A 27,851-nucleotide genomic window follows, 5' to 3' on the forward strand; every position below is an offset into this window, starting at 1 on the left:
GGGTAATTAGCGCTTAAGGAACCTTGAGAAGGGCTAGAGGCTCTCCGTTTTTACCTTCATTTTCTAACTCGCTACTCAGAGCTCGGGGCTCGTGAGCCGGTAAACAGATAAAAAATTAACAAACATCCAAATCCAACCTGGAAACCTGCGTTTCCCCGGGCTGAATTCCTACGCGTTGTTCATCCCGACCTTAGCAAAAGGAAAACAAAACCCAAAACTGCTACAAATGGTAGATCCACCCCCGGAGCTGTCCCGGGGCCAGCGGGGTGCCAAGGATGTCCCTGTCCCTTTGTGCCACCTCCCTCGCCGCCAGAGGAGGGGCAGCAGCAGCTGGGGAGGGAAAATTCCCGCCTGGATCCCAGCTGGAAGGAAACTCGGGCTGCTGCAGGGATTTAACCTGAGTTTCCCTGGGGTGTTTCAGCCTTTGGCTGCTCCTGTCAGTTTTCCTGGGTTTTTCAGCGGGTTTTTTGTGCAGGAGGAGCTGGGCTGGGAAGCGGAATTCCCATAAAATCTGCCCAAATCTGAGCCTGGGAGAAGCCAGAGCTCAGTGGTGGAGGGACAAACCCCTCTGGCACTGGGTGGGCACTGCAGCAGCACGATCCCTCCCGGAGCAGACAATTCCTGGGAGCCTCGGGAAAAGCTGGGAATCCTTTGGGACGTCCCGCAGAGCGCCAAGAGTGGGATGCGCCCCCTGAGTCCCTCCCAGCCCCGGATATCCTGGGATGTTCCGACACCTCCCGTCCCAGCCACAGGTGGAAAACCAGCGGGATTCTCCATCCCGCCAGGAACAAGGCTCTGCCCTGCTATTTTTAACAACTCTTTTTGGGAATTTGCCCCCCGTGAGTCCCTCCCAACCCCGGAGGTTCTGGGACGCTCTGACACCTCCCGTCCCAGCCACAGGTGGACACCAGCGGGATTCTCCATCCCGCCAGGAACAAGGCTCTGCCCTGCTATTTTTAACAACTTTTTTTGGGAATTTGCAGCAGCCCGGCCTTCAGCAGCTCCAGAGGCCACGGCGGCTCCCGGCGCGCTTCCCAATTAAGGCTCCCCGATTAGGGAGCCCGGTTACATAAACCTAATTAGCGGGGCTCCGCTTCCAGCACGGCCGCCGGCTCCGCTAATCCGGGATTTGTCCTCCAGGAGCCGATGGGAGCCGGCAGTGCCAGCCAGGACGCTCACGTGGCCCGGGGAGCGAGCCAGCGCTCGGGGGCCTCGGTCCTCTCAAACAGCCCCAGACGGCATCGACTGCTGCTCAAAATGAAATAAAAATAATAATCACCCGGGAAGACATCCCAAAATCTGGGGAGAAATCCTAAAATCTGCAGGGGGGTTGGGGGGAAATGTCGGGATTAGGCTGGAGCAAAGCTGGAGCCTTCAATGCCGTCCCGGCTCCAACAGGAGGTTTTTTGGGATGGGGGAGAGGCTGTATCCACTCTGCTGGGCCCCAAAACATGCAGCCCCTCTGCTGCATCCCCAAAATTCCTTCCCAGCCACCGTGGAGCTCGTGCTGTAGGAAAGGGAAGTTCCTGCGCTGCCAAGTGCAGCAGAAGCAGCTCAGGGTTGAGCTAATCTTAATTAGGGATCTCCGGGCTAACCCCACATCAATGGCAGGATTCCCCGGGCGCTGGAGGATGGCACCGGGCTCGTGGTAATTGGATCAACTCCTCAAGCTTGGAAAAACCAGGATTATTCCAAGGGAAAGAAATCCCGAGGCCTGACCGCAGAGAAAATTCGGATCCTGTTCCTTTTCCTTTCCTTGCGGCTGCGTTTGCAATCTCGACTCACAAAGAGGAAAGCTGTGCAGTCGCTCAATAAATAAAGAAAAAATGAGGCTGCAGAGCGCTCAGCCGACAGCAGGATCTCAAATTTTAAGCGAAACCACAGCCCTAGAGCCGGGAGAGATCCCAGCTCTGGCTCCTGCCCATCCAGAGGGAGCCGGGCTGGGGTGGGTTTCACGGAGCTCGGGATTTTCCTGCTCACACTCCCGTCCTGAGCCGAGGGGAACTCCAGGTTATTCCCTGGATTGTGCGGAGGTGAGGCCAGGACAGCACCCAGAGCAATCTGAATTTATAACCCGTTCACGGCAGCGTGGAGAAAGGCAGGAATTGGGCTCCCAATCCCTGAAACTAAAGGGGATCCAGAAATCGCAGTTTGGGAGATTTCCTCCTCCTGAGCTCCCCACGGACAACATCTCGCTGCCTTGCCAAAGGCGGCTTAATCCCTGAATAAGGATCAAATCCCACGCTGACACACGGCTTCATCGTCCCAGAGGATCCCAAAAACAAAAATGCCTTTTTTTTTTTTTTGGGGGGGGAAGGAAACTCCCCCTCCTGCAGCTGAGAACTCCGGGGATTTCCGCCCTCCCTGGGATCTTTTTTAGGAGCAGCTCCAGGGCCGATGTTCCCGAGGTCAGGGACCAAAACCCCCTCTCCACCTTCCCTCGGGTGAGTCCTTATCAAACACCCCCAGGTGAGCCCTTATCAGCCCGCGGCACCACAAAGGGCCACAAAGGGCCGGGAGGTGACAGCTGTGCTCCAGGTGTGCCCCAGGTGGGGCGGGGCCCTTTCATCTCGCCCCAAACCCGGCACGGACTGGGAAAAAGAAAAATCCCAGCAGGATGGGCTTGGGGCTTTATGGAGACCTTGGGAATTTTTTAATCCCTGGCATCCATCCGTTGGGAGCGAGAGGAACCGGGATGTGCTGAGGGATTCAGGGCGGCTCCAGGGGCGACAGTGAACGGTGAGAGCCCCACCAACATTCCCAGAGGGAGGATGCGGCTGTGGGGACAGGAAAATCCGGGAAAAAACTCCACACAGCAAGGGGAACCTCGTTTTGGGAGAGCAGATCTTTCCTTTGGGCAAACTCCCTGAGGACACAGCACTGGGGGAGTTCAACAGGGGGATTTTATCAGTGGGATTTTAACAGTGGGATTTTAGCCACAGTGGGATTTTATCAGTGGGATTTTGTGAGTGGGATTTTAAACACAATGGGATTTTATCAGTGGGATTTTGTGAATGGGATTTTAACCACAGTGGGATTTTATCAGTGGGATTTTATGAATGGGATTTTAACCACAATGGGATTTTATCAGTGAGATTTGAACAGTGGGATTTTAACTACAGGGGGATTTTATCAGTGGGATTCTGTGAATGGGATTTTAACCACAATGGGATTTTATCAGTGGGATTTTAACCACAGTGGGATTTTAGCCACAGTGGGATTTTAACTACAGTGGGATTTTCCACAATGGGATTTTATCAGTGGGATTTTAACCACAGTGGGATTTTAACAGTGGGATTTTCCACAATGGGATTTTATCAGTGGGATTTTAACTACAGTGGGATTTTAACTACAGAGGGATTTTAGCCACAGTGGGATTTTAACAGTGGGATTTTGTCAGTGGGATTTTATGAATGGGATTTTAACCGCAACGGGATTTTAACAGTGGGATTTTATCAGTGGGATTTTGTCAGTGGGATTTTATGAATGGGATTTCAACCCCAATGGGATTTTAACAGTGGGATTTTATCAGTGGGATTTTAACCGCAATGGGATTTTAACAGTGGGATTTTAGCTACAGTGGGATTTTATCAGTGGGATTTTAGCCACAGTGGGATTCTAACCGCAGTGGGATTCTAACCCCATCAGACACATCCCAAGGGCACGGGTCGCTCCCCATTTTTCCCTAACAAGCTGCGGCCGGCCGTGCCCATGGGAAGAGCCGCGCCAGGTGTCACCGCAGGTGTCACCGCGGGGCCGGGACCTGTCCCTCCCGGGCCGGCGCTGTCCTTGGGCCGGCAGCGAGCTCCCCCTTATCTCCTGTCCCTTATCTCCTGCGCAAACAGCGGGGTCGCTCCGCGCCCGGCCCCGGACCGCGGGTAATTACCCCCATGTTTAATTACCACAGTGTTTAATTACCCCGGTCCTCCGTGGGAAGGGGCAGCGCCGGGGGGAGGTGGGAACCGCAGGGGAATTCCGCAACGGGAGATGAAACGGAGCTGGAAAAGCAGAGGGTAAACAGCCAGGGAATGTCCCAGTGGGATCTGCTCGGATCCCAGCAGGGAAGGCTCACAGCATATTCCAAATTCCAGCTGGGAATGTCCCAGTGGGATCTGCTCGGATCCCAGCAGGGAAGGCTCACAGCATATTCCAAATTCCAGCTGGGAATGTCCCAGTGGGATCTGCTTGGATCCAGCAGGAAGGGCTCACACCGTATGCCGAATTCCAGACAGGAAATGTCCCAGTGGGATCTGCTTGGATCCAGCAGGAAGGGCTCACACCACATCCCAGATTCCAGCAGGGAATGTCCCAGTGGGATCTGCTCACATCCCAGCAGGAAGGGCTCACACCGTGTCCCAAATTCCAGCTGGGAATGTCCCAGTGGGATCTGCTCACATCCCAGCAGGAAGGGCTCACAGTATATCCCAAATTCCAGCAGGGAATGTCCCACTGGGATTCTCCTCAGATCCCTAGGTCAGGCTCACACCGTGTCCCAAATTCCAGCAGGGAATGTCCCAGCAGGATCATATCCCTGCAGGGAAGGTTCACACCACATCCCAGATTCCAGCAGGGAATGTCCCACCGGGATCTGCTCGGATCCCAGCAGGGAAGGCTCACACCACATCCCAAATTCCAGCAGGGAATGTCCCAGCGGTATCAGATCCCTACAGGGAAGGCTCACACCATATCCCAAACACCACAAACCCCAACCCCAGGATGGTTCCCCTCTGTGTGAGGAGTTCCCTTCTCCCGGGAGATGGGAATTCCCGGCTGCAGCAGGGACTGCTGGGTCCCCAAAAACCTTCCCCAGACCTTGGAGGGGTTCGCTGATCCCTGTCCCATCCCTGTCCCTGTCCCAGTCCCGTCCCTGTCCCTGTCCCTGTCCCTGTCCCTGTCCCATCCCTGTCCCTGTCCCATCCCTGTCCCTGTCCCATCCCCATCCCTGTCCTGTCCCTGTCCCATCCCTGTCCCTGTCCCATCCCTGTCCCTGTCCCATCCCTGTCCCTGTCCCATCCCCATCCCTGTCCTGTCCCTGTCCCATCCCTGTCCCTGTCCCATCCCTGTCCCTGTCCCATCCCTGTCCCTGTCCCATTCCCATCCCTGTCCCATCCCTGTCCCATCCCTGTCCCTGTCCCTGTCCCATCCCTGTCCCTGTCCCATCCCTGTCCCATCCCTGTCCCTGTCCCTGTCCCATCCCTGTCCCTGTCCCTGTCCCTGTCCCTGTCCCTGTCCCTGTCCCTGTCCCTGTCCCAGTCCCATCCCTGTCCCCGTCCCAGCGCATTCCCAGGCTCCGAGGCCGTATCCCAGGGCCGGGAAAGCTCCGGGAAGGGCAGGGAGCTCATCGCGGGAGGTGTTGAGGAGCCCGGCCGTTGTTCATAACCCCCGTAACCCCCTGCGAGCGCCGCTTTACGAGCCGGGGCTCCCGCACCGACACCTGGCCGGGGAACCCCGGAGCACAGAAATCCCAAAATCCCAAAATCCACCCCCGTCCTCACCCGCCCCGAGCTGCCACCCCCACGGGGCAGCTTTGGGGTCACACTGGAGATGATCAGTTAAAAAAATATATTAAATAAAAATGAAGCAGGAGGTGTCGAAGCGTTCCCACTCCGGGCTGGAGATTCCTGCTGGAAACCCAGAGCAGGTCCTGCTCCAAGGGGGGATTCCTGCTGGAATCCCTGCTCCACACCTGGACATTCCCAGCACCGGGATGGAAGATTTGAGGTCTCCCAGCTCCTTCCAGCAGCAGGCAGAGCCCAGCCCGGCGTGTCCACACCTGCATCCTCACCTGGGTGCTCCCAGCAGGCCTCAAGGAATAAGGAATTGAGGAATTCCTAGATTTAAAGAATGAGGAGTTTCCTCCTCCTAAAGAGCTGAGGAGTTCCTCGATTTAAGGAATAAGGAATTCCTTCCTCCTAAAGAACTGAGGAATTTCTCAGTTTAATGATTAAGGAATTCCTTCCACCCAAGGAATTGAAGAATTCCTCAATTTAAGGAATGAGGAGTTGTTTCCTCCTAAGGAACTGAGGAGTTCTGAGTTTAAGGAATTGAAGAATTCCTCAATTTAAGGAATGAGGAATTCCTTCCTCCTAAGGAACTGAGGAGTTCTGAGTTTAATTAGGAATTAGGAGTGGCTCATTGGATACATTTCCAAAATCTCCTCGTCTTCCAGGCAGGTTGGAGCTGAGATCCCTTCTCCACACGGGGATGGGGCTGAGGGAGCAGGGCTGGAGGTGAGGAACAATTCCCAAAGCCCCAGGCGCTGCTCCCTGCTGCCCTGCAAATCCCTGGAAGTGTTTGGAGATTTGGAGACAGACGGGTCTGGGAGCATCCAGAGGAGTTTTGGGGATTTGGACACATCCAGAGAAATCCCAGCCGAGCAGGGGAGGTCAGCGCGGAGCTCCAACCCCAAATCCCACAAAAGACACCAAAACCCCTCTCCATGGAATGCTCCAGCTTTACCCCAGCGCCCGAGCAGGAGCAGCCCCAGCAGCTCCCACCCTCTGCTCCTGCCCCTTTGGAATTTTAACTGGATAAACTGGGAGCCCGACAGAAAAGGGGCAATTTCCTCGTGGAAAAGAGGTTATTTTCCCACGGAATGCAAAAGCAGCGCCCACAAAATTCAAACCTGGGGAGAAGAGCTGAGCAACAGCTCCAGGGGAACAGGAATTGCCTTCCCTGTGCAGGCGCCCCCCAAAATCCCCCCAAATCCAGAGCCGCTCCTTCCCCTCCCGGACGTGTCCCCACCCAGAGGAAGCCGCTTCTCCACCTGCCCACGGATTTGCCTGGACTTTGTTTTCCAAGATTTGCTTATCATCCCCCATTCCCGGGTGGGAAAACAGCAGGAGACCGAAAACAAAACGGGAATGACTCAAATGAAAACTCCAGGAGGAAGGAGCTGGAGCTTTCATTTTTAAATGTTCATTTTGAAGTTACTTGCAGTTGTTTGACTTCGTAGTTATTTGATTTTTGCGGTTGTTTCATTTTAAAGCTGTCGAATTCTGAAGTTAATTAACCTTAAAGTGATTTAATTTTAAAACTTTAAGGGATTTTCAAACACTGAGGTGCCTCAGTGGTTTCCTCACGGAGATTTGGGATGCCCTGGATGTGACAGATCCCGAGCTCAGTATTCCATCCCGGCCTGGAATTTTACACAGGAGCTCCTGAGGAGTTTAAGCACTTGCAAGTCCCTTTCTCCTTAAGCAGGAGGCTTTAGGAAATCCCAGCCCTAATCCCTGCGTGCCTGCTGTAAAAACGGGATAATATCTCTTCATCCCAAAGGAATATCGGCCTGGAGCTGCTCAGAGCCTCTCCTGGAAAGAGCCTGGAAGCAGCTGGGAAGGGAATTGCTCCCCAAACTCAGCTCCTTTTCCTTGGGATCCCTTTCCCTACAGCTCAGCCATTCCCAAATTCCAGAGCCAAGGATCCAAACCCATCGGATCCCGCGGTTCCTACGTGACTTTGGATCGGTTATTTCACCCCTCACGGCCTCAGCTTCCCCTCTGGATCAAGGGGAAGGACACAAACACCCCTTCACCTGCCTGGTTTCCAGCCCCCTGCATCCCAAAATCCTTGGAAAAAGAGGCAGGAAAAGCATGAGAGCAGCCAGAGCCTCCGTGGGTTGTTCACGGGATGAAGAAATTGAGGCTGAGTCACGGAGCCAGAGCTCAGCGTTCCCAGGAGAGCACTGGACTCCCAGCAAACTGCTTCCAGAGAGGATTCCAGAGCTGATCCCGGAGCAGCAGGACCCCGAGGTGCCGGTGCCGGGGATCCGGCAGGGCAGGAGCAGCTGGGAGGGGACAAACCCTCCAGATCCTCCCAAAACTTCCCAGAGGAGCATTCCCAACCACCCCAAAGGAGGCCTTTAATCCCGCAGGTGCCCTCCTGCAAGAAGAGGAGGGAAAAGCCGGGCTCATCCCTGCAAAAGGAGATGGGAAAAAGCTGGAATCAGAGGAGGGAAAAGCCGGGCTCATCCCAGCAAAAAGATGTGGGGAAAAGCCGGGCTCAGAAGAGGGAAAAGCTGGGCTCATCCTGGCAGAGAGAGGAGGGAAAAACTGGGCTTATCCCTGCCAGAAGAGATGAGGAAAAGCCGGGCTCATCCCAGCAAAATGATGTGGGGAAAAGCTGAATTCAGTAGAGGGAAAAGCTGGGCTCATCCTGGCAGAAGAGGAGGGAAAAGCCAGGCACAGAGGAGGGAAAAGCCGAGCTCAGAGGAGGGAAAAGCTGGGCTCATCCCTGCAAAAAGAGATGGGGAAAAGCCAGGCACAGAGGAGGGAAAAGCCGGGCTCATCCCTGCCAGGGCGGTGCCCCTGGGATCACACAGTTCCCTCTCCCTTTAAACCCCGCTGGTCCCTGCTCCTGCCCGCGGCCCCTCCCCGGTCCCGGGATATTCCTGATCCCGATCCCTGACGTGCAGCGCACGGGGCAGCAGCGGAGCTGGGCACACAGAGAGGCAGCCCTGGGGCCGGGATGTGGGAACAGCGCTTCCCTGGCTCCTGAAGGGGCTCGGGAAAGCGGGATGGGGGCAGCAGCTCCTGTCCCCAGGTGGGAATGCCAGGAGCAGGATCCCGGGAAGGATGCTGGAGGAGGCGGCTGCTCCCCCAGGGACTTGGCCGAGTCACGGTCCCACGGTGGAGCCAGCAGGGCTCCCAGGATCCCATCTTTCCGCAGATTTCATGGAGACAGAAGGAGGAGATCTCCCAATGAGGGGCAAATTCCATCCCTCTGCACCCTTTTATCCCTTCGGAGCATTCCCAGATCTGATCCTGCCCTTTTCCTGGTGGAAAAGAGAGCGGCCAGGCCAGGCCAGGCCAGGCTCCTTCCCAGGGCAGGGAAAAGCCTGGAGAGCCTCGGGGCAGCTCCTGCAAGGGCAGCAACGCTTCCTTCGGGAAAAGCGGGAATTTCACGGGATCCTGGAATGGTTTGGCTTGGAGGGGACGCCAAGGATCACCCCGTCCCAAACCCCCCGCCAGGCATTTGGTGGCCGAAATCCGCCACCAGCCCGGGGAGGGGGACAGCAAACAGAACCAGGGGATGGGAGCGGAGCTCAGGATTCGCTGGGAGCCCGCTCCTGGAACTCGCAGCCCGCGTGCCGGGCGCTCCCGAATACTAATCAGAGCCGAGGGAAAATAAAATAAAAAACAACAAAAAAACCCCCAACAATTAGGAAGGAAAAGTCTCCTGGCAGGGTTCCTCCCGGAGACGTCGGGCTGGTTTTGTTTACGGGCGGGAGGAAGTGGGAACCGCTCCTGTTTGTTCTGCGGGAGAGAAGAGAAAGCTCCAGTGTTTTAATTTCTCCGCTGAAAACCCTGGAGATCTGTCCCGAAACGGAGCGGGGAGGCTGATCCAGATCCACCCGCGGCCTTTTGTTACAAGAAAATATTTGAGGGTTTTGTTTTGTTGGTTTTTTTGGTTTTTTCCTCTCTCCCCTTCTGCGTGGGCAAAGAAAGGGGCAGTGGACACAAAGGCACTTTTTCTTTTTTTTTTTTTCTTTTCTTTTTTTTTCTTTTTGTTGTTGTTGTTCCCAGAAAATATCAATGAAAAGAGCATTCCAGAGGCCAAGGGCACAGCGCAGCTCCCGGGGCACTGGAGATGTCCTGGCTGGTCAGAGGCACAAAAATATCACCTCAAAAAAACCGCTTTTTTGTTTTGTTTTGTTTTGTTAGAAAGGCTCGGGGAGCCTGAATCGGGTTTTTAACCGGATCTCGTTTGCACGGAGGCGCGACCCGCGAAATTCCCAGATCCACATTTTCCCTCGGTTTTCACGCGGGAGGGCCTGGAGCAGCGCCTCGGGAAATGGAATAGATCGGGCTTAGCGCGGGCTGTAAGAGCGGGAGGAGAACGGAGCTGGGGAAGGAGCTGGGATGGTTCCTGGGTGAGGAAAAGCAGATCCCAGGACAATTCCCAGCATCCCAGGGCCGGAGGGGATCCTGGAGTGCGGAGCAGTGTGGGAACTGAGCTCGGGTGTCCCCAGGGCTCCCAGAGCCCTTCCACAGCTCTGCCCCCGCCGGGAGCAGCCCGGGGTTGGACAAACTGAGCGGTTCCCGGCTAAAAACTTCCCGAAATCCCGGCTTTTCGGAGCAAACCCCCGCGAATGCCTTCACCATGGAAACCCGGGCCGGGGCTGGTATCGCCGCTGGAATTCGCCCTTGGCTGCAGCTCGGGAGGAGCCCGGACAGCGAAAGCTTTCAGCTCGGGAAGAGCCAGCCCGGGAGCCTGGGAGCGCCGGGGAATCGCTCCCAAAGCCGCGGGATTATCCCGCAGGAATTCTCCCATTCCCAGGCGCAGCCGTGCGGAAGCGCAGCCAGAGCCGGCTCCGATCCCTGCTCATCCCGGGGAGCTGCGGGAAGCAAAAGGGAACGGGACGGGCGGAGCGGGAGCGTCCCAAGCTTCTCCTCGGGAGAAGGGAGCGCGCTGAGCCATGCCACGAGGAGCACAGCTCCGGGAATGCCGGAGACATCCCGAGGCAAACCTCACCCAGCGTCCTCCCGTCCCTGCGCACGACTCCCCACATCCCACATTCCCAGCTCACGCTCAGGGATCGGCAGCGTCCCGGAGAAAGTTTACCTTTTCCCAAGGGCCACAGGGTTTTGGCTGAAGGCAGATCCACAAAAGTCACCTTTATCACCTCGGATCTGCTCCATCCTCATCCCTCATCCCTCATCCCTCATCCCTCATCCCTCATTCCCTCATTCCCTCATTCCCTCATTCCCTCTGTGCTCTGCTCCCGGGGAGCCGAGAACCAGACCGGGCTTCTCCAGAACCACGGAATATCCAGAGCTGGAAGCGAGTCACAAGGACCAAGTCCAGCTCCCAAATAACTGCTTGGGTTTGGGGTCTGTGCTTCCATGGGAATCCTGGGAGGGCGGGAATTGCCCTTCCCTGGGAGCAGCACCCATGGGCACCCTGCGGGTGGAACAGGAGCTGGGAATGGAGCTGGGAATGGAGCTGGGAATGGAGCTGGGGATGGAGACGGGAATGGAGCTGGGAATGGAGCTGGGAATGGAGACGGGAATGGAGCTGGGAATGGAGACGGGAATGGAGACGGGAATGGAGACGGGAATGGAGCTGGGAATGGAGCTGGGGATGGAGCTGGGGATGGAGCTGGGGATGGAGCTGGGAATGGAGATGGGAATGGAGCTGGGAATGGAGCTGGGGATGGAGCTGGGGATGGACCTGGGAACGGAGACGGGAATGGAGACGGGAATGGAGATGGGAATGGAGACGGGAATGGAGATGGGAATGGAGACGGGAATGGAGATGGGAATGGAGACGGGAATGGAGACGGGAATGGAGATGGGAATGGAGACGGGAATGGAGCTGGGGATGGAGCTGGGAATGGAGCTGGGGATGGAGCTGGGGATGGAGCTGGGGATGGAGCTGGGGATGGAGCTGGGAATGGAGCTGGGAATGGAGACGGGAATGGAGCTGGGAATGGAGCTGGGAATGGAGCTGGGAATGGAGATGGGGATGGAGCTGGGGATGGAGCTGGGAATGGAGCTGGGAATGGAGACGGGAATGGAGACGGGAATGGAGCTGGGAATGGAGCTGGGAATGGAGATGGGGATGGAGATGGGGATGGAGATGGGAATGGAGATGGGGATGGAGCAGGGAATGAAGCTGAGATGGAGCGGGAATGGAGCGGGAATGGAGCGGGGGATGGAGGCAGCGCCGGGTACGGGAATGCCGCAGGTCGGGAATGCCGCAGGTCGGGAATGCAGCAGGTCGGGAATGCCGCGGAGCTCCGCTGCCATCCAGCGGCCGCGGGACGCGGCTCCAGCCGCTCCCGTGGGTTCGCTGGAATCCGCTGTCACCTCCCGCGCGATTCCTGGCACAGCGAGCACCCCCGGATGGGTTTTCCCGATATCCCACCTCGCCCGGAGCAGCCCGGCAGGGTTTAACTGCCGCTCCCAAAGATATTGGTCGCTCCATGGGGGTTTTGCACCTTTTTCCAGCTTTTTCAGCTCAGAGAGCAGCGGGCTGCTCTGGAGCTAGGCTGGGAAAGCCGGGAATGTTCGACCTCAAGGGGAAATTTAAAACCCTTTCCAGTGCCTGAAGAGGCTCCAGAGGAGCTGATGAGGGGATTTGGACAAGGGATGGAGTGACAGGACACAGGGAATGGCAGGGAGAGATGGGATATTGAGGAGGAATTCTTGGATGTCCCGTCCCTGCAGTGTCCAAGGCCAGGTTGGATGGGGCTCAGAGCAGCTTGGGACAGTGGAAGGTGTCCCTGTCCATGGCAGGGGTGGCACTGGATGGGATTTAGCGTCCATCCCATTGATCCCATCCCATCCCATCCCATTGATCCCATCCCATCCCATCCCATCCCATCCCATCCCATCCCATCCCATCCCATCCCATCCCAGCGATCCCATCCCATTGATCCCATTCCATTGATCCCATCCCATCCCATTGATCCCATCCCATTCCCGGCGATCCCAGAGAACCCCGCGCCCCCTGCGGGCCGCGCCGAGCACTGCAGGCGCTGCCGCTGCTGCCGCCAGGGGTCAGCGCGAGCCCGGGAGAGAGACCCCCCGATGCCGCTGGAACTCCTCTGGAACCAGCTTGGAACCCCGCTGAAATCCCTGCTGGAATCCCTGCTGGAATCCCACATTTCCCACCCGGGATGTGCCCCCAAGCCCCGCACCGGGATCCGGCACCTCGCCCCCGGGATGTGCTCCGGATCCATGGGAAACCCCTCCAAAGGGAATCTGGGGCCCTGGGGACACGGGCGGCCCTGGCAGCGCTGTGGGAATGGCTGCACTCAGGGACATTTCCCAGCTGGAATGAGTCCGTGATTCCGTGGGATGCTGCAGGGGCTGAGCAGGGTCAGGGAGTCCCTAAATTTTTTGCACGTGGGTTTTCCCTGAGCCCAACCGTCACCTGCTCCCAGCATCCTCGGGCTTCCCTGGAGCTTCCCTCAGGGACACGTCCTGCCCTGGGATGCCCGGGAATTGACAGCTGGGAGATCTCAGAGGCAGGGTTTGAAATGGGATTGCTGAAGATCCTGATCAAGACCTGGCCTGCAGCTCCGGGTGAGGATCCCTGCAAAGCTTTAAAATTCCGAATCCAAACCGTTCCAGGAAGAAGTTCAGCACCGGGACAGGGCTCGGCCACCACCAGCAGCAACATCTGCACCACAGACCCAGGAACCAGAGGACATTCCCCAGGAAAAGGGGAAAACGCAAAAAAACCCGAACCAAACCCCGATATCACCCGGCCCCACATCCCAGAGGATCCAGGGAGGAAATCCCTGCCCCAGCTCAGCCCAAAGAGCTCCGCTGGAAAATGCGGAACTGCGGCGAGATCACGGGCACGAATCCCAGCCCTCCTCCTCCTCTTCCAGAGGAGACAGCACAGGGAGACTCCTGCTGGAAAGGGGTGAGGCCAAGGGCTTGGTGCATCCATGGGATCATGAGGGAAAACCGCAACTCATGGGATCACCGAGGGAAAACAACAATCCATGGGATCATGAGGGAAAACAGCAATCCCTGGGATAATCAAGGGAACCCCAAAACCCATGGGATCACCAAGGGAACACCACAACTCATGGGATCACCGAGGGAAAACAACAGTCCATGGGATCATCGAGGGAACACCACAATCCATGGGATCATGGAAAACCACAATCCAGGGGATCAATGGAACACCACAATCCATGGGATCACCAAGGGAACACCACAATCCATGGGATCATCAAGGGAACACCACAATCCATGGGATCATCGAGGGAAAACAGCAATCCATGGGATCAATGGAATGCCACAGTCCAGGGGTTCATCATGGGAACATCACTGTCCATGGGATCTCCAAGGGAAAGCAACAGTCCATGGGATCATAATGGGAACACCACAATCCATGGGATCTCCAATGGAACACCACAATCCATGGGATCAAGGGAACACCACAATCCCTGGGTTCTCCAATGGAACACCACAATCCATGGGATCAATGGAACACCACAATCCCTGGGATCTCCAAGGGAACACCACAATCCCTGGGATCACTGAGGGAACACCACAATCCCCGGGATCTCTGAGGGAACACCACAATCCCTGGGATCAAGGGAACACCACAATCCCTGGGATCTCCAATGGAACACCACAATCCCCGGGATTCACCACAACCCCACTGGCCCGGGAGCCACTGAGCGGAAATTGAAGCTCCCCGGCTCTGCTCACACGGGAGCTGCAGCGCCTCAAGTCCGGAATCAGGAGCTGTTCCGGCCACCCGGAGCCCCAGCTCTGCATTTTCCCCCTCTGGGAAGAGCCAATGCCGGACCCTCCTGGGTTTGTGGCCAGCAGCAGCTCCTTCCCCAGCCAAGAAATCCCGCTCCATCCTCCTCCTCCTCCTCCCGGGCTGTTCCCAGCAGCTCCTCAGGCGCTTGCCCCACGCGACAACACCAGCACGAGTCCCCTCCAAATCCCAAGTCTGGCATGGTTTCCTAGCAGGAAAAGGGATTTTCCGTCCCAAGGAGGCTCGGAGCAGATCCCCATCCCAAAGGGAGCCCCCTGGATCCCTCAGGACATTGTCCCTGTGGCCCTGCCGAGGGTCCCCCCTGCAGCCACCACTGCCAGGAGAGTGGGAAACCAGCAGGATCCCCCCCGGGAGGGAAAGCAGGGAAAACCTCCCGGGAAGCTGCCGCCTTCAACCTTTTATCAGCAATAAAACTCCGGGAAGAAAATTCCTGTTGGCGATTTCGGGCTGGAACGGCACTAAAAAAATTCAGGTATTGATCAAAGCAGCCAGTCCAGCTGTCAGAACAAACCTGCCTGCTCCTCATCCCCTCACTGCAGCTCCCTGGACCGGGAATTTTTTTTTCCTCAAGGCAGGAAAGATATCATTTCCCAAGAAAACCAACAAGAAGGTGCTTTAAAAAAAAAAATATATATATATATATTTTTAAAAAATAAAGAAAAAAAGGAAAAATGTTCTTGACTCACCTCAGAGCAGCAGGATTTGTCCTCCAGGAGTGCAGGGAATCCTTCTCCAGAGCCAGGATGCTCAGAGTAGCCCAGGAAAAGAGGGAGTTGCAGCCTCAGGCTGTGAGTGCTGCTTTTCCACGTGTGTCCCTCGGGAATTTCCCTGTGCCGGAGCCGGCGGCAGCAGGATGATGCCAAGAGCAGTAAATCCACGGGGTTTGGGAGGAGCAGCCTCCCGGCCGTGCCATTCCCAGCTGCGGACAGAAGGGAGCATCCAAATCCCATCCCAAATCCGGGCTGGGGATCCCAGCGCAGGGGAAGCGTCCAGGGGCGAACCCTGGCTCGGGAGGATCCCGGTGGAGGGGACGAGCGCCGCTCCTGGGCGCGGTCAGGTCCGGGGTCCTCTCCAGGAGATCCCAGCAGGAATTCCCTCCAGGAACGCCAAAACCTGCGGGGAAACAAAGGTCAGGGTGAGGGACGGGAGCGACCTCGGTCGCTGCAGCACGACCTCGTGCGCAGTCCTTGCTGTCCTCGGGGCGCCCGAGCACATCCCAGGGAGATCCCCAAACCCATCCCGAGATCCCAAACCCAGCATCCAAGCCCTGCCAGACCCGGGGAGCCGGCTGGATTCTCCCACCCTGCGGGGCAGAGACGCTGGCCGTGCTGGTGGCCACGGCCCCAGGGAGCACTGGCCACTCCCTCGCTCCCACCGATCCTGGAGCCCGGGATCCCTGCTTGAATCCATCCTGGAACCCGGGATCCCTGCTTGAATCCATCCTGGAGCCCGGGATCCCTGCTTGAATCCATCCTGGAACCCGGGATCCCTGCTTGAATCCATCCTGGAACCTGGGATCCCTGCTTGAATCCATCCTGGAACCTGGGATCCCTGCTTGAATCCATCCCTGCCAGACCCGGGATCCCTGCTTGAATCCATCCTGGAACCCGGGATCCCTGCTTGAATCCATCCTGGAACCCGGGATCCCTGCTTGAATCCATCCTGGAACACAGGATCCCTGCTTGAATCCATCCTGGAACACAGGATCCCTGTTTGAATCCATCCTGGAACCCGGGATCCCTGCTTGAATCCATCCTGGAACCCGGGATCCCTGCTTGAATCCATCCTGGAACACAGGATCCCTGCTTGAATCCATCCTGGAGCCCGGGATCCCTGCTTGAATCCATCCTGGAACCCAGGATCCCTGTTTGAATCCATCCCAGAACATAGGATCCCTGTTTGAATCCATCCTGGCACATGGAATTCCTGTTTCAATCCATCCAGGGGAAGGAGACCAGGGTTAATTCCTCACAGGGAACCACAAGGAACAGCGCTGGCACTCAGATGTGACAGTTCCCAAGCAGAATTCCCCTCGGGACACCAGGAGCTGAGCTCAGGACTGGTCCCACCAGTCCTGGCAAATGGAATTTCTGTTTGAATCCATCCTGGAACCTGGGATCCCTGTTAGAATCCATCCTGGAACCCGGGATCCCTGTTAGAATCCATCCTGGAACCCGGGATCCCTGTTAGAATCCATCCTGGCACCCAGGATCCCTGTTTGAATCCATCCTGGCACACGGGATTCCCGTTTGAATCCATCCTGGCACACGGGATTCCCATTTGAATCCATCCTGGCACACGGGATTCCCATTTGAATCCATCCTGGCACACGGGATTCCTGTTTGAATCCATCCTGGCACACAGGATCCCTGTTTCCATCCATCCAGCGGAAGGAGCCCGGCGCTGATTCCTCGCCTCTCCCTCTCACAGCAAACAGCGCTGGCGCTCGGAGCTGACAATTCCCAAGCCGAATTCCCGTCGGGACACCAGGAGCTGAGCTCAGGACTGGTCCCACTGATCCTGGCACACGGGATCCCTGTTAGAATCCATCCTGGCACACGGGATCCCTGTTAGAATCCATCCTGGAATCTGGGATCCCTGTTAGAATCCATCCTGGCACACGGGATTCCCGTTTGAATCCATCCAGCGGAAGGAGCCCGGCGCTGATTCCTCGCCTCTCCCTCTCACAGCAAACAGCGCTGGCGCTCGGAGCTGACAATTCCCAAGCCGAATTCCCGTCGGGACGCCAGGAGCCGAGCCCCCCGAGGCTCCGCGGCGCAGCGGAGGACGCGGCCGGGCGCAGCCCGCGCTGACCTCCGGTGACAAGCGCGGCCCGGGAGCGGCTCCTCCCCGGAGGAGCGGGGCCGGGGGGCGGCCGGCAGGGATTTCGGGGGGGCTGGAGCCCCCGCCGTGTGCCAGCTCCCCCCGGAGCCCCCGGCGCGGCCGCCCCGCTGGCCGGGATCGCCGCAGCCCCGCTCGGGCTCGTTAGGAGCCGCTGCCGCCGGCACAAAGTCCGTATTTGTTTCCCCGCAGGGGTGGAAAAGAAAGGGGGTTTTGTGTTTTCTTCCCTCCGCTCTTTGCAGGCTGCGGGGAGTTTATTTGACACTCCGGCGCTCTTTGTGAGCCGAGTGCCCCGGGATAAATGCTGCCCTTAAGAGTTACTTGGCGTTAGACAGAGGGACCCTCTTCAGAGGAGAATGGGGGCTTGTTGGGATGGAGCGGGAGGGGGCACGGGGAGGGGGGCTCGAGGAGAGCCCTCATAGAAGGGTCTCTGTCCTGGCCTCACAATGGAGCGAATTCTTCAAGATACCGGGAGCTGAAAGGAAGGAAGGAACTTTCCTCCTTTTTAAAAAGGATTTTCAGGAACAATTGAAGAAGCCATAAAAAGGGGAGCATTATTCCCCGTCCAGGACGCCGGGCTGGGAAGCTTCTCCCTCCCCCTCCGAGCCTCGGGCTGGGCAGATCCCACAGATCCCACTGGGACCGGCAGAGGGGTGGCAGGAGGGTCACGGGCAGTTTACTGAGGCACTGCCTCGAAATGGGGGAAGCGATGCCCCGGAGTTTGATCTTCGCTGTGTTCCAGGCTCTGAGCTCACACCCGGGGTCACTCAGCTCTCTGCACACAGCAGCCACACAAAACAAATCCTGCTCCTGCTGCACACCAAGGACAACTCCCAGCCCCAAAAGCACCAACAAGGGTGGCTGGAGGGAGGAACAAGAAGGATGGGACCTCACAGCCCGGAGCTGCCATTGGACAATTCAACCCCAAAATGTGCAAATGCACCAGAACTGATCCAAGTGGGAGACCTCGTCACCCTTTGTCCATTTGGGGACCGTTTTGGGGCCCCCTTGGGTGCAGCCCTGGCCAGGCTCTTGTCCTGCCCAAGGTGGATCCTGGAGGCCTTTGAACAAATCTCTGCTTTATTCTCCAGCTCTGCCCAGTCTCTGTTCCAGCAGGAGCTGTCCTGCTCCGTGTCCCCCCCTCCCACAGCCGCCTTTTCCTGCCTCCAGCTCCTTCTGCCTCGGCAGGAAAAAGGGATGACCCCAGGATGAAACCCCCAGAGATGCCAGCAGCCAGCAGGAGCTGCGGTCCCCAGAGACCTGCCCGTGTCCCTGCAGCCAGAGGATGGCATTTCCATGGAAAACAGCTGGAGAGGGCGCTGCCAGGGGAGCGGCTCCTCCTGCCAGCTCACGGGGAGTTCTCTGCACACCCTCAGCCTCCCTCAGCCCAGAAGAGGACTGGGGAGCTTCACCTCCAGCCCGGCTCCAGCACAGACCCCAGACACTCGGGGTGATGGATTCAGCTCCCATTCCCCTCCTGGGGCCACTGGTGGCCAAATCCCCTCAAGCCCATCCAGGCAGGACCCTCCTGCCCCCTCCCCTCCCCAGAACCCCCAGTGGGGCCCTGCTGGTCCCGCTGGCACCCCAGAGGATCCCCCAGCCCCTCTTCCCCTCCAGTTGCTCAGGAAATGCTGGAACAAGAGCCAAACCGAGCCGGAGGAAGAGCGGGCTGTGAGGAAAGCTCATCCCTCAGGGAAGGGACTCGCTCCCCAGGGTCTGGAACTGCGGGGAAGCTGCTGGAATTCCTGGAGTTCCCGGCCTCAGGGACAGGAGCTCCCTGGGCTGTCACCCACAGCTCCCGAAGAGCCCCTGGCTGCGCCTCCAGCCTGCCAGCGGCACCCCAAAAATGGCTTTTCTCTTCCAAACCCAGGAAAAACTTCCAAACTTCCTCAGGGTTCGGCCTGAGAGCGCAGCTGAAAGGAGCAGAGGAGCTGAACCAGCTCCAGGGACAACAGTGACACCCCAGCCACACCAGCCTGGGGACAATGTGACACCGAGGGCCCAAATCAGCCACACCAGGCTGGGGACAATGTGACACCGAGACCCCAAATCAGCCACCCCAGGGACAATGTGACACCGAGACCCCAAATCAGCCACACCAGGCTGGGGACAATGAGACACCGAGACCCCAAATCAGCCACACCAGGCTGGGGACAGTGTGACACCGAGGTCCCCAACCACCCACCCCAGATTTGTGACAGTGTGACACTGAGGTCCCCAGTCACCCACCCCAGACTGGGGACAGTGTGACACCGAGGTCCCCAGTCACCCACCCCAGATTTGTGACAGTGTGACACCGAGGTCCCCAGTCACCCACCCCAGACTGGGGACAGTGTGACACCGAGGTCCCCAATCACCCACCCCAGACTGGGGACAGTGTGACACCGAGGTCCCCAATCACCCACCCCAGATTTGTGACAGTGTGACACCGAGGTCCCCAATCACCCACCCCAGACTGGGGACAGTGTGACACCGAGGTCCCCGAGCAGTTTCTCCCTCCTGAGCCCGTCCCAGGAGCCCAGAGCCGCCCGAAGCTCCGGCACACACAGAACCCCTCCGGCCCTGCTGGTCCAGACCCGCTCCCAGCCGGGCCCAGGGCCGCCTTAGGCTGGGCTTTACCCAGCAGAGCCCCTCCTGCTCCTTGCAGAGACCTCGGGGGGTTTTCCTGCAGCTCCAATCCCCTGCCAGGGAGGAAAAACAGGAATAAAACCCCGGAGGAATCAGCTTTAGATGTGCCCTGAGCAGACGACGTTTGCTCCTGATACAAAACCAATTCCGAGATTTGTTTTTTCTCTTTCCCCTCAGGAAAGCTGCTCAGCCGCCCAGGGATCAAACAGGTTTATTTGAAGGCTTAGGTTTTACACCTCAAAAAGTTAAAAAAAAAAAATAAAAAAATCTGCGGTTTGGAAGAAGGAGCAGCCAACTCTTCCTGCATTCCCAGTGTTTTGGGAGAGAAGAGGGAAAACCCCAAAATGGGAAAGGGGACGTTGGAACCCCGGGCACTGGGAATTCCAGATTTCTGTGCTGACCCCCAGGCAAACGCTGCATTTGTGGAGAAGGCTTCCAAACCGGAGTGACAGCGCCGGGGTTGTGGGTGTGGAGTTAAACAGGAGTGTGTGACAGCACAGGGTGCAAAACTCAGAGCTGCAGGGTTCAGAACGCAGTGACACAGAGATAAAGCACCATGGAGGGGTCAGGGCGGGGGCCAGTCCTTCTTTTTCACCTTCTCCCTCCTGGGCCCGGGTGGGATTTTGGAACTGGGGAGAAAAATCCGCACTGCGGGCCGGGGGTGGTTGGATATTGGGGTAAAAGTAAAAATAATTCAGGTGTCATCTCTTAGTTGGACAATTTACCCTTAAAAGGCCTCGTAGTGACAGAGAGGGCTCCGTTTTTAGTTTGTGAGCCAGAAGCGCTGCAGAACTCACGGTTTGTGAGAGTGTGACAGAGATAAGAATTAATAAACATCTGAGTCTGAAGAAATACGGCCTGGCCCATTTAATCCCAGCCCTGGCAGAAAAAGAAGATAAAACTCAACAAGAGGGAAACCCTGGAGCTCTAAAACCAGGCTGGGAGCGGGACAGAGCCCCAGGGACGCCGAGCAAACCCGAACCCTGCGCCGAGAGCTTCGGCGAGACCGGAGCAGCGCGGATCAGGAGGCGACAAAAGCGCTCCCTGGCCGTGTTTACCCCAGCCCGGGGCGTTCTCTGCCCCCTCGTTCCTGCCTTAAATCCATCTTTCCTGCTGCCATCGGCCCGGCCGAACAAGGCCACCCTTTGTGACGCGCCTCCCGCGCTCGCTGCCGCTCCTCAGCCTCCCTTTTGTTGCTTCGCTTTTTTCTGTTCAAAGTCCAAACAACCCCCCCGGGGAACGGCATTGTGCTCCCGGAGTGATCCCCCCCGGGCTCCGGGAGCCGCAGGGAGGGGCCGGGTGTGGCCCAAAAGCTTCTGAGCTCCGAAATTTTCAGGCGCTCTGATGGTTCCTTAAGGCAGGATTCCCAGGGGGAGCAGCCTGAGCTCAAAGCCGTCCGTGTCCCGGGCAGCTGCTGTTCAAAATCCCCAGGGAGAAGGGATGCTCCTGGGTTGGATCTGTTTAAAACCTGGCAGGAATGGGGAATGGGAAAAGCTGGAAGAGCCAGCTCAGAGCCCAGGGATTCCCGACGTCACAGGCAGAGGGAAACGGAAGGAAAAGGCAGGAGCCGACATTCCCCAACCCCTCCCCGCACCTGCAACCCCGAGCCCAGCTCAGCCAGGCGCAGGTGAGGGAGCACCTGAGCTCGGAGACCCCCGAACCCCCCCCCCAAAAAAACCCAAAATGTCAGAGCTGCCCCTCAAACTCCGCAGGTGACACCGCCCCACTCGTGGGGCCACCCACACTGCCTCGGGCTGCTGGGACATTCCTCGATTCCCAGCCCTTTAGGGATGAATCTGCTTCCCAGGACATTCCTCATTTTCCTTTAAGGATGAAACCACCTTTCCTGGGACATTCCTGAATCCACCTTCCCAGGACATTCCTCATTTTGCTTTAAGGATGAAACCACCTTTCCTGGGACATTCCTGAATCCACCTTTCCCAGGACATTCCTCATTTTCCAGCCCTTTAGGGATGAATCAACTTCCCAGGACATACCTCATTTCCCAGCCTTTTAAGGGTGTGAATCCACCTTCCCTGGACAGTCCTCATTTTCCAGCCCTGTAGGCGTCAAATCCACTTCCCCAGGACATTCCTGAATCCACCTTCCCCAGGACATTCCTCATTTTCCTTTCAGGGTGAATCCACCTTCCCCAGGACATTCCTCATTTTCCTTTCAGGGTGGATCCACCTTTCCCAGCAGGTCCCAGCCATTCCAAAGGGATCTGGGGGATCCCTCCAGCCAAGGGGAGCAGCCCCGGTTCAGCTCCCCCAAATCCCAGAGAGTGGGCTGAGCCCATTTGGGATTTTTCCCCTCTCTCGGCAGGCAGGAGGATCCTGCTGGACCCCACAGCCCCGAATTCCCGGCTCAGCAGAGCGAGCAGGGATTTTCCTGCTCCCAGATCCCTTGGGCAGAAGCAGCACCTGCAGCTCCTGGGGCTGAACCCGCCGGAGCAGAGCCCCTGAGCCCTGCAGAGCCCGCTCCCCCTGCCCGGGTCGGCATTCCCAAAATCCCTCCTGGCAGGGAGACAGCTCAGCATTCCCAAAATCCATCCTGCCTGAGGAAACAGCTCAGCATTCCCAAAATCCATCCTGGCAGGGAGACAGCTCAGCATTCCCAAAATCCCTCCTGGCAGGGAGACAGCTCAGCATTCCCAAAATCCCTCCTGGCAGGGAGACAGCTCAGCATTCCCAAAATCCCTCCTGGCAGGGAGACAGCTCAGCATTCCCAAAATCCATCCTGCCTGAGGAAACAGCTCAGCATTCCCAAAATCCCTCCTGGCAGGGAGACAGCTCAGCATTCCCCAAATCCATCCTGGCAGGGAGACAGCTCAGCATTCCCAAAATCCCTCCTGGCAGGGAGACAGCTCAGCATTCCCAAAATCCCTCCTGGCAGGGAGACAGCTCAGCATTCCCAAAATCCCTCCTGGCAGGGAGACAGCTCAGCATTCCCAAAATCCATCCTGCCTGAGGAAACAGCTCAGCATTCCCAAAATCCATCCTGCCTGAGGAAACAGCTCAGCATTCCCAAAATCCATCCTGCCTCAGGAGACAGATCAGCATTCCCAAAATCTCTCCTGCCTGAGGAAACAGCTCAGCATTCCCAAAATCCATCCTGCCCTGGAGACGCCTCAGCATTCCCAAAATCCCTCCTGCCCTGGAGACATCTCAGCATTCCCAAAATCCATCCTGGCAGGGAGACACCTCAGCATCCCCCAAATCCATCCTGCCTGAGGAAAGAGCTCAGCATTCCCAAAATCCATCCTGCCTGAGGAAACAGCTCAGCATTCCCAAAATCTCTCCTGCCTCAGGAAACAGCTCAGAATTCCCAAAATCCCTCCTGCCTGAGGAAACAGCTCAGCATTCCCAAAATCCATCCTGCCTCAGGAGACACCTCAGCATTCCCAAAATCCATCCTGCCTGGGAAATACCTCAGCATTCCCAAAATCCATTCTGTGTCAGGGAACACCTCAGCATTCCCAAAATCCTGCCTGCCTGGGAAATACCTCAGCATTCCCAAAATCCCTCCTGCCTGGGAGACACCACACAGGTGTCACCACTCCTGCCCACCGGGAGGATTTTTCCTCCTCCTGACCCCACAAAAAATGGGATTTGGGGTTTTTTTCCCCACTCCACAAAGCTCCTTCACACCTCAGCTGGCAAGCCTCTTCCCAAAGGATTGACATTCCCATATCCAGAGTGACCCCACTGCCCCAGCGGGAGTTTCAGGGCTGCCAGATCTCCCCAGCCTCCCTTTTGGGACACCTCAACATGGAAAGCGCCGGATAAAAAACCGAAACTTTTACAAGCCGGGTGGAGCGGGCACAGGCGAGCCTCGGGGAACGCGAGCACAGAGCGATCGCGGCCACGGCGGGGCTCCAGCTCCCTCACGCCGCAGATCCCGCACCTGGGGAGGGCTGGGGCGAAGCAGGAACATCTCTGTCCCCAGCTCGGCGGGGAAATGAGGAATGTGACACCCCGAAAGCATCTGCCGGCAGAGAGGGAGCCCCGCTCCGCTTTCCCAGCTGGAATCTCCCCTCCACAACGGCCGAAAGCAGAACTCAGCCTCTTCCCAAAGCCTGAGTCACCGCGGCTCTGCTTCCTTTCCTTTCCTTTCCTTTCCTTTCCTTTCCTTTCCTTTCCTTTCCTTTCCTTTCCTTTCCTTTCCTTTCCCCATTATAAAAAGATGTCTCAATTAGCGAGAGCTCAGCATTCCCGCAGCCTCCGGAGGAAGCCCCGAGCCGGCAGCGAGCAGCACCGACAACCCCCGGGCAAGAAAAGCTCCTCCCGAGGCGCCCTCGTCCATCCTTTTCCCCGAGCAAGCATCCCCGGCCCTCCGGGGGGATCCCGGAGCTCCCGCGGGTGCCCGGAGCAGCCGGAGCTCGTTTCTCGTTTCTCCGTGCGCCGCGGGTCTGGACTGGGGCGGTTTTTTTGTTGTAGCCAGCAAAAGAAGGGAGTAGTTCTTTTTTTTTGTTCTTTTTGGGGTTTTTTTGGGGTTTGCTTTGGGGGGGGGATTCACACAGAAGTGCTCCTGTGCTTCCCCCGCCCCGGGGGTTGGGGACAGCGCTCGGAGGGGCTGCAGACCCTGCCCAAGGACACCTGCCCCGGGGCGAGGCTTTTGGGGGAGCCAATTCCCACGGCAGGGAAGGGAAAAGCCGCGCGCGGGTGCCTAAAAAAATAAACCAAAAACCCCACCCAAAAAAAACCAAACAAACAAAAAAAACCGCCAACGACGAAGCAAAAACGGAGAGAAAGAGGGAAATTTTCCTTGGAGAGAAGTGGGGAAATTCCGCCGCGCTCGGGGGGACCGGGAGCATCCCGGGCAGGGGATGGGCCGGGGGGACACAAAGGGGATGGCACAGGGGGAAAAGCGACAGCGGCTGGCGGCACCGGGGGGACCCGCAGTGCCCCCCCGAGCCGGGACCCCCGTGCTGAGCCCCCGAGCCCTGCGGGGCACCCACCTCGGCTTCCACCTCCGCTTCCAACTCCGCTTCCACCTCCGCCTCCATCTCCGCCGGCAGCTCCCGAAGCCTCCCGGCGCTGCGGCTCCCCCGGTGCGCGGAGCGGCATCGTCCGCACCCTCCGCATCCTCCTCCTCCTCCTCCCGAGCCTCAGCCCGCTCCGGCGGTGCGGGCGCGGCCCCGCTGCCCTGTCCCGGTGGGAATATCGCGGGACGCGGAGCCGGGAGCGGCTCCTCGGCGGCCGGGGATGCTCGGGCTGCGCCCGCCGCGCCATTCCCGCTTTTATAGCCCGGCTCGGGCGGAGCGGCTCCACGGGATTTGTAGTTCCTCCCCCCCCGGCCTGGAGCCGCCTCCCCCGCGCCCTTCTGGCCCTCCCCCTGTCCCTCTGTCCGTCCGTCCCTCCGCGGTTTCTGTCCTCGCCGCTCCGCGGGGGCTGGGAAGGGAAGAGCCGATGGCTTTGCCTGGGAAAATCCCGCTTTTCCAGGGGATCCCGGCATCCGCGGCGCAGCCAGCCCGACGCCAGCGCGGCCCCCAAGTGAATGAGTAACCCCAAAAACCCGGCGCGAACGGCCAAGAGCTTCAATCGCGCCGGGCGCCGCTTTCTCGTCGCGTTTAATTATTCTCCCGATTATTAATTGAACTTAATTATTAACCCGGCCCGAGGAACGAAGGAGCAATTAACCGCGCCGGGTTCTCCCGAGGTCCGGGCGCTGGCGGAGTCACCGGGCGGGACGGAGCCGCGTCCCCGCTCGCAGCCCCGGGGAGGCTCCTGAAGGGCACAGCGGGCACCGGGAGCGGGTGGCAGCTGCGGCAGGGTCACCTCCAGGGCGGGGATGATCCCGCACAAACCTGGCCCAGGTGGGAAATGTCCCCCCCGGCAGGCACAGGGACAGGGACAGGGACAGGGACAGGGACAGGGACAGGGACAGGGATCCAGCCCCTCCCCAGCCGCTGGGATTTTCCATCCCTCACCCCCAGAACTGCGGCTGGAGAGAAAACACCGAGCATTTCTAGGAGGAGAGAGGCTGAGGGAGCAAGAGGGATTGAGGAGGGGAAGGGAAAAAAAAAAAAAAAAAAACGGAAAAAAAAATAATAAATGGCTCCTGGCAGCTTTTCAGGGCCCGGAGCCGGAGTGGAAATGCTTCCCTGCCCGTAATTGCTTGGAGAGCAGATGGATTTCTTGAGGAAACCGCAGCTGAAGCGCTGCGCGGATGGCGTTGTTGTGCTTGTGTTGGCTGCCTGCTGAAGGAGGGAAAAGGTCGCGGTGGAGGGGATATTGAAAAGGGGGAAAAGCCGTGTGCAGGGGGCTGAGCTCCCTTCCCGCAGCCGCGGCCGGGAAACTCAAACCTGTTTGGCGAGAGGCGGAACGGGGCTGGCAGAGAGGGAAGAGCTGGGAAAAGGCTCCGGGTGACGGAGCTCGGGACCCCTGGGGGTGTCCGCGGCCTTTGGAGCACCCTGGGGTGGCGGAAGCGTCGCTGCTCCAGCACCACCCGAGCTGGGCGTCCAGAGGCTCCTGCGGGCTCACAGCGGCGTTGGAGGTCTGGGATTTCCCAGGGCAAATTTCCCCTTTTTGCCATTTAATTCCCAAGTTTTGCTCCTTTTATTTTTTTCCCGGCGGTTTTTCCCCCCGGAGCCGCGAGCCCACAGGACACGGAGCTGTCAGACATCGCCTCCCCAAAAATAAATCCAAAACCCTGGAGCTCTCTGAGGCTCTGCCGCAGCTTTTGGTGGGTGCAAGGGACCACGAGAGCCCCTGGGCGCTGCTCAGGCCCCCGGGGAGAAGGGATTCCCATGGAATTCCCATGGAAAGCTGCAGGACGCTGCCGATTTCTGGGATGCTCCCAGCCCTGGCTGTGCCAGAGGCTGCCCTGATGGTGGAATGTGTGGGGGGATGTTGGAATGGGATCCAGCTCCGGGCGGGGCAGCATTCCCGGCCCCGCAAACACTGCTGGCATTGCCGGGAAGTGCCAGCCCCAGGCGTGCCCCTTCCCGGCTCCTTGGAGAGCTCAGCGTTCCTGAGCCGCGGGGAAAAGCCCTGGAATGCTGGGGTGGGCGGGGAAGGAGCAGGATTGCCCGGGGAGCAGGGGATGAAGAGCCCGGGGGTGGGAGGGTGACAGCCAGACGTTCCCAAGGCGTGAAAAATCCCCCGGGAGCAGCCGGGATCGTCCTTTATCCCACCGGGATCTGCAGCTCCTGCTGGCGTGGGGAGCACGGAACCCCGGCATGATCCAGGCTGGAAAAGAACCCCGAGGCCATCGGGTCCACCTGGAAAAGGTCAAATCCAGCACGGGAATGTGGCCACGGGATCTGCTGGGTCCGAGCTTTGGGGGAGCTTTGAAGGGAGGAGATCCTCAGTGCAACGGCCGAGGAAAGGGAAGAGGGGCTTGATGGAATGGGAAGAGGGTTTTCCTGGAAAAAGGGTTTTCCTGGTTTTCCAAGGAAAGGAAGAGGGGTTTGGTGGAAAGGGAAGAAGGTTTTGATGGAAAAGGAAGAGGGTTTTCCTGGAAAAAGGGTTTTCCTGTTTTTCCGAGGAAAGGAAGAGGGGTTTGGTGGAAAGGGAAGAAGGTTTTGATGGAAAAGGAAGAGGGTTTTCCTGGAAAAAGGGTTTTCCTGGTTTTCCAAGGAAAGGAAGAGGGGTTTGGTGGAAAGGGAAGAAGGTTTTGATGGAAAAGGAAGAGGGTTTTCCTGGAAAAAGGGTTTTCCTGTTTTTCCGAGGAAAGGAAGAGGGGTTTGGTGGAAAGGGAAGAAGGTTTTGATGGAAAAGGAAGAGGGTTTTCCTGTTTTTCCTGGGAAAGGAAGAAGGGTTTTCCTGGAAAGGGAAGCCTCGTTCCTCACTCCAGGGATGGTTCTGGAGCTCCACCAGGAGCACGGACTGGCTCTTCTCCAGAGGAATATTCCCAAGATGCGGAGCTCCCGACGGCCAGGAACTGCCAAGGGGGAAGGGCTGGGTTGGTGACTCCTGCAGGAAAACAGGGAAAGCTCCGGGAAGCAACGGGAGCCCTGCCCTGGGCAGGGGGAGCCAGGAAAACTCTGGGTTCTCTCCAGGCCCTGTTGGTACCAAGGCTCTGGGGGTCAGTTTGGGGTCACAGCCCCGGCTCGCGTTGCTTTTCCCATCCCAGCTTGGGAATGGCGCATCCATAAATCCACACCGTGGAATCTGCTGGTGGTT

General features: G+C 58.0%; 1 protein-coding gene across 4 annotated transcripts in view; it reads right to left on the reverse strand.

The window, feature by feature from the left end:
* Positions 1 to 24,807, reverse strand: part of LOC120761150 (uncharacterized) — a 51,802-nt gene extending 26,995 nt beyond the window's left edge. For 2 of the 4 annotated variants that reach the window (XM_040082079.2, XM_040082080.2), the window contains exon 1: positions 14,940 to 16,923. In XM_040082079.2, the coding sequence (XP_039938013.1) occupies positions 15,035 to 16,162 (1,128 nt within the window). In that variant the 5' untranslated portion in view covers positions 16,163 to 16,923 and the 3' untranslated portion in view covers positions 14,940 to 15,034. Of the gene's footprint in view, positions 1 to 14,939; positions 16,924 to 24,682 lie in introns of those variants that run through there. The other 2 variants (XR_005703562.2, XM_040082081.2) reach the window with 2 other exon arrangements.
* Positions 24,808 to 27,851: the final 3,044 nt, after the last annotated feature.

This window comes from Hirundo rustica, chromosome 18, assembly GCF_015227805.2.
Source record: "Hirundo rustica isolate bHirRus1 chromosome 18, bHirRus1.pri.v3, whole genome shotgun sequence".
In the NCBI taxonomy this organism is placed as follows: domain Eukaryota; kingdom Metazoa; phylum Chordata; class Aves; order Passeriformes; family Hirundinidae; genus Hirundo; species Hirundo rustica.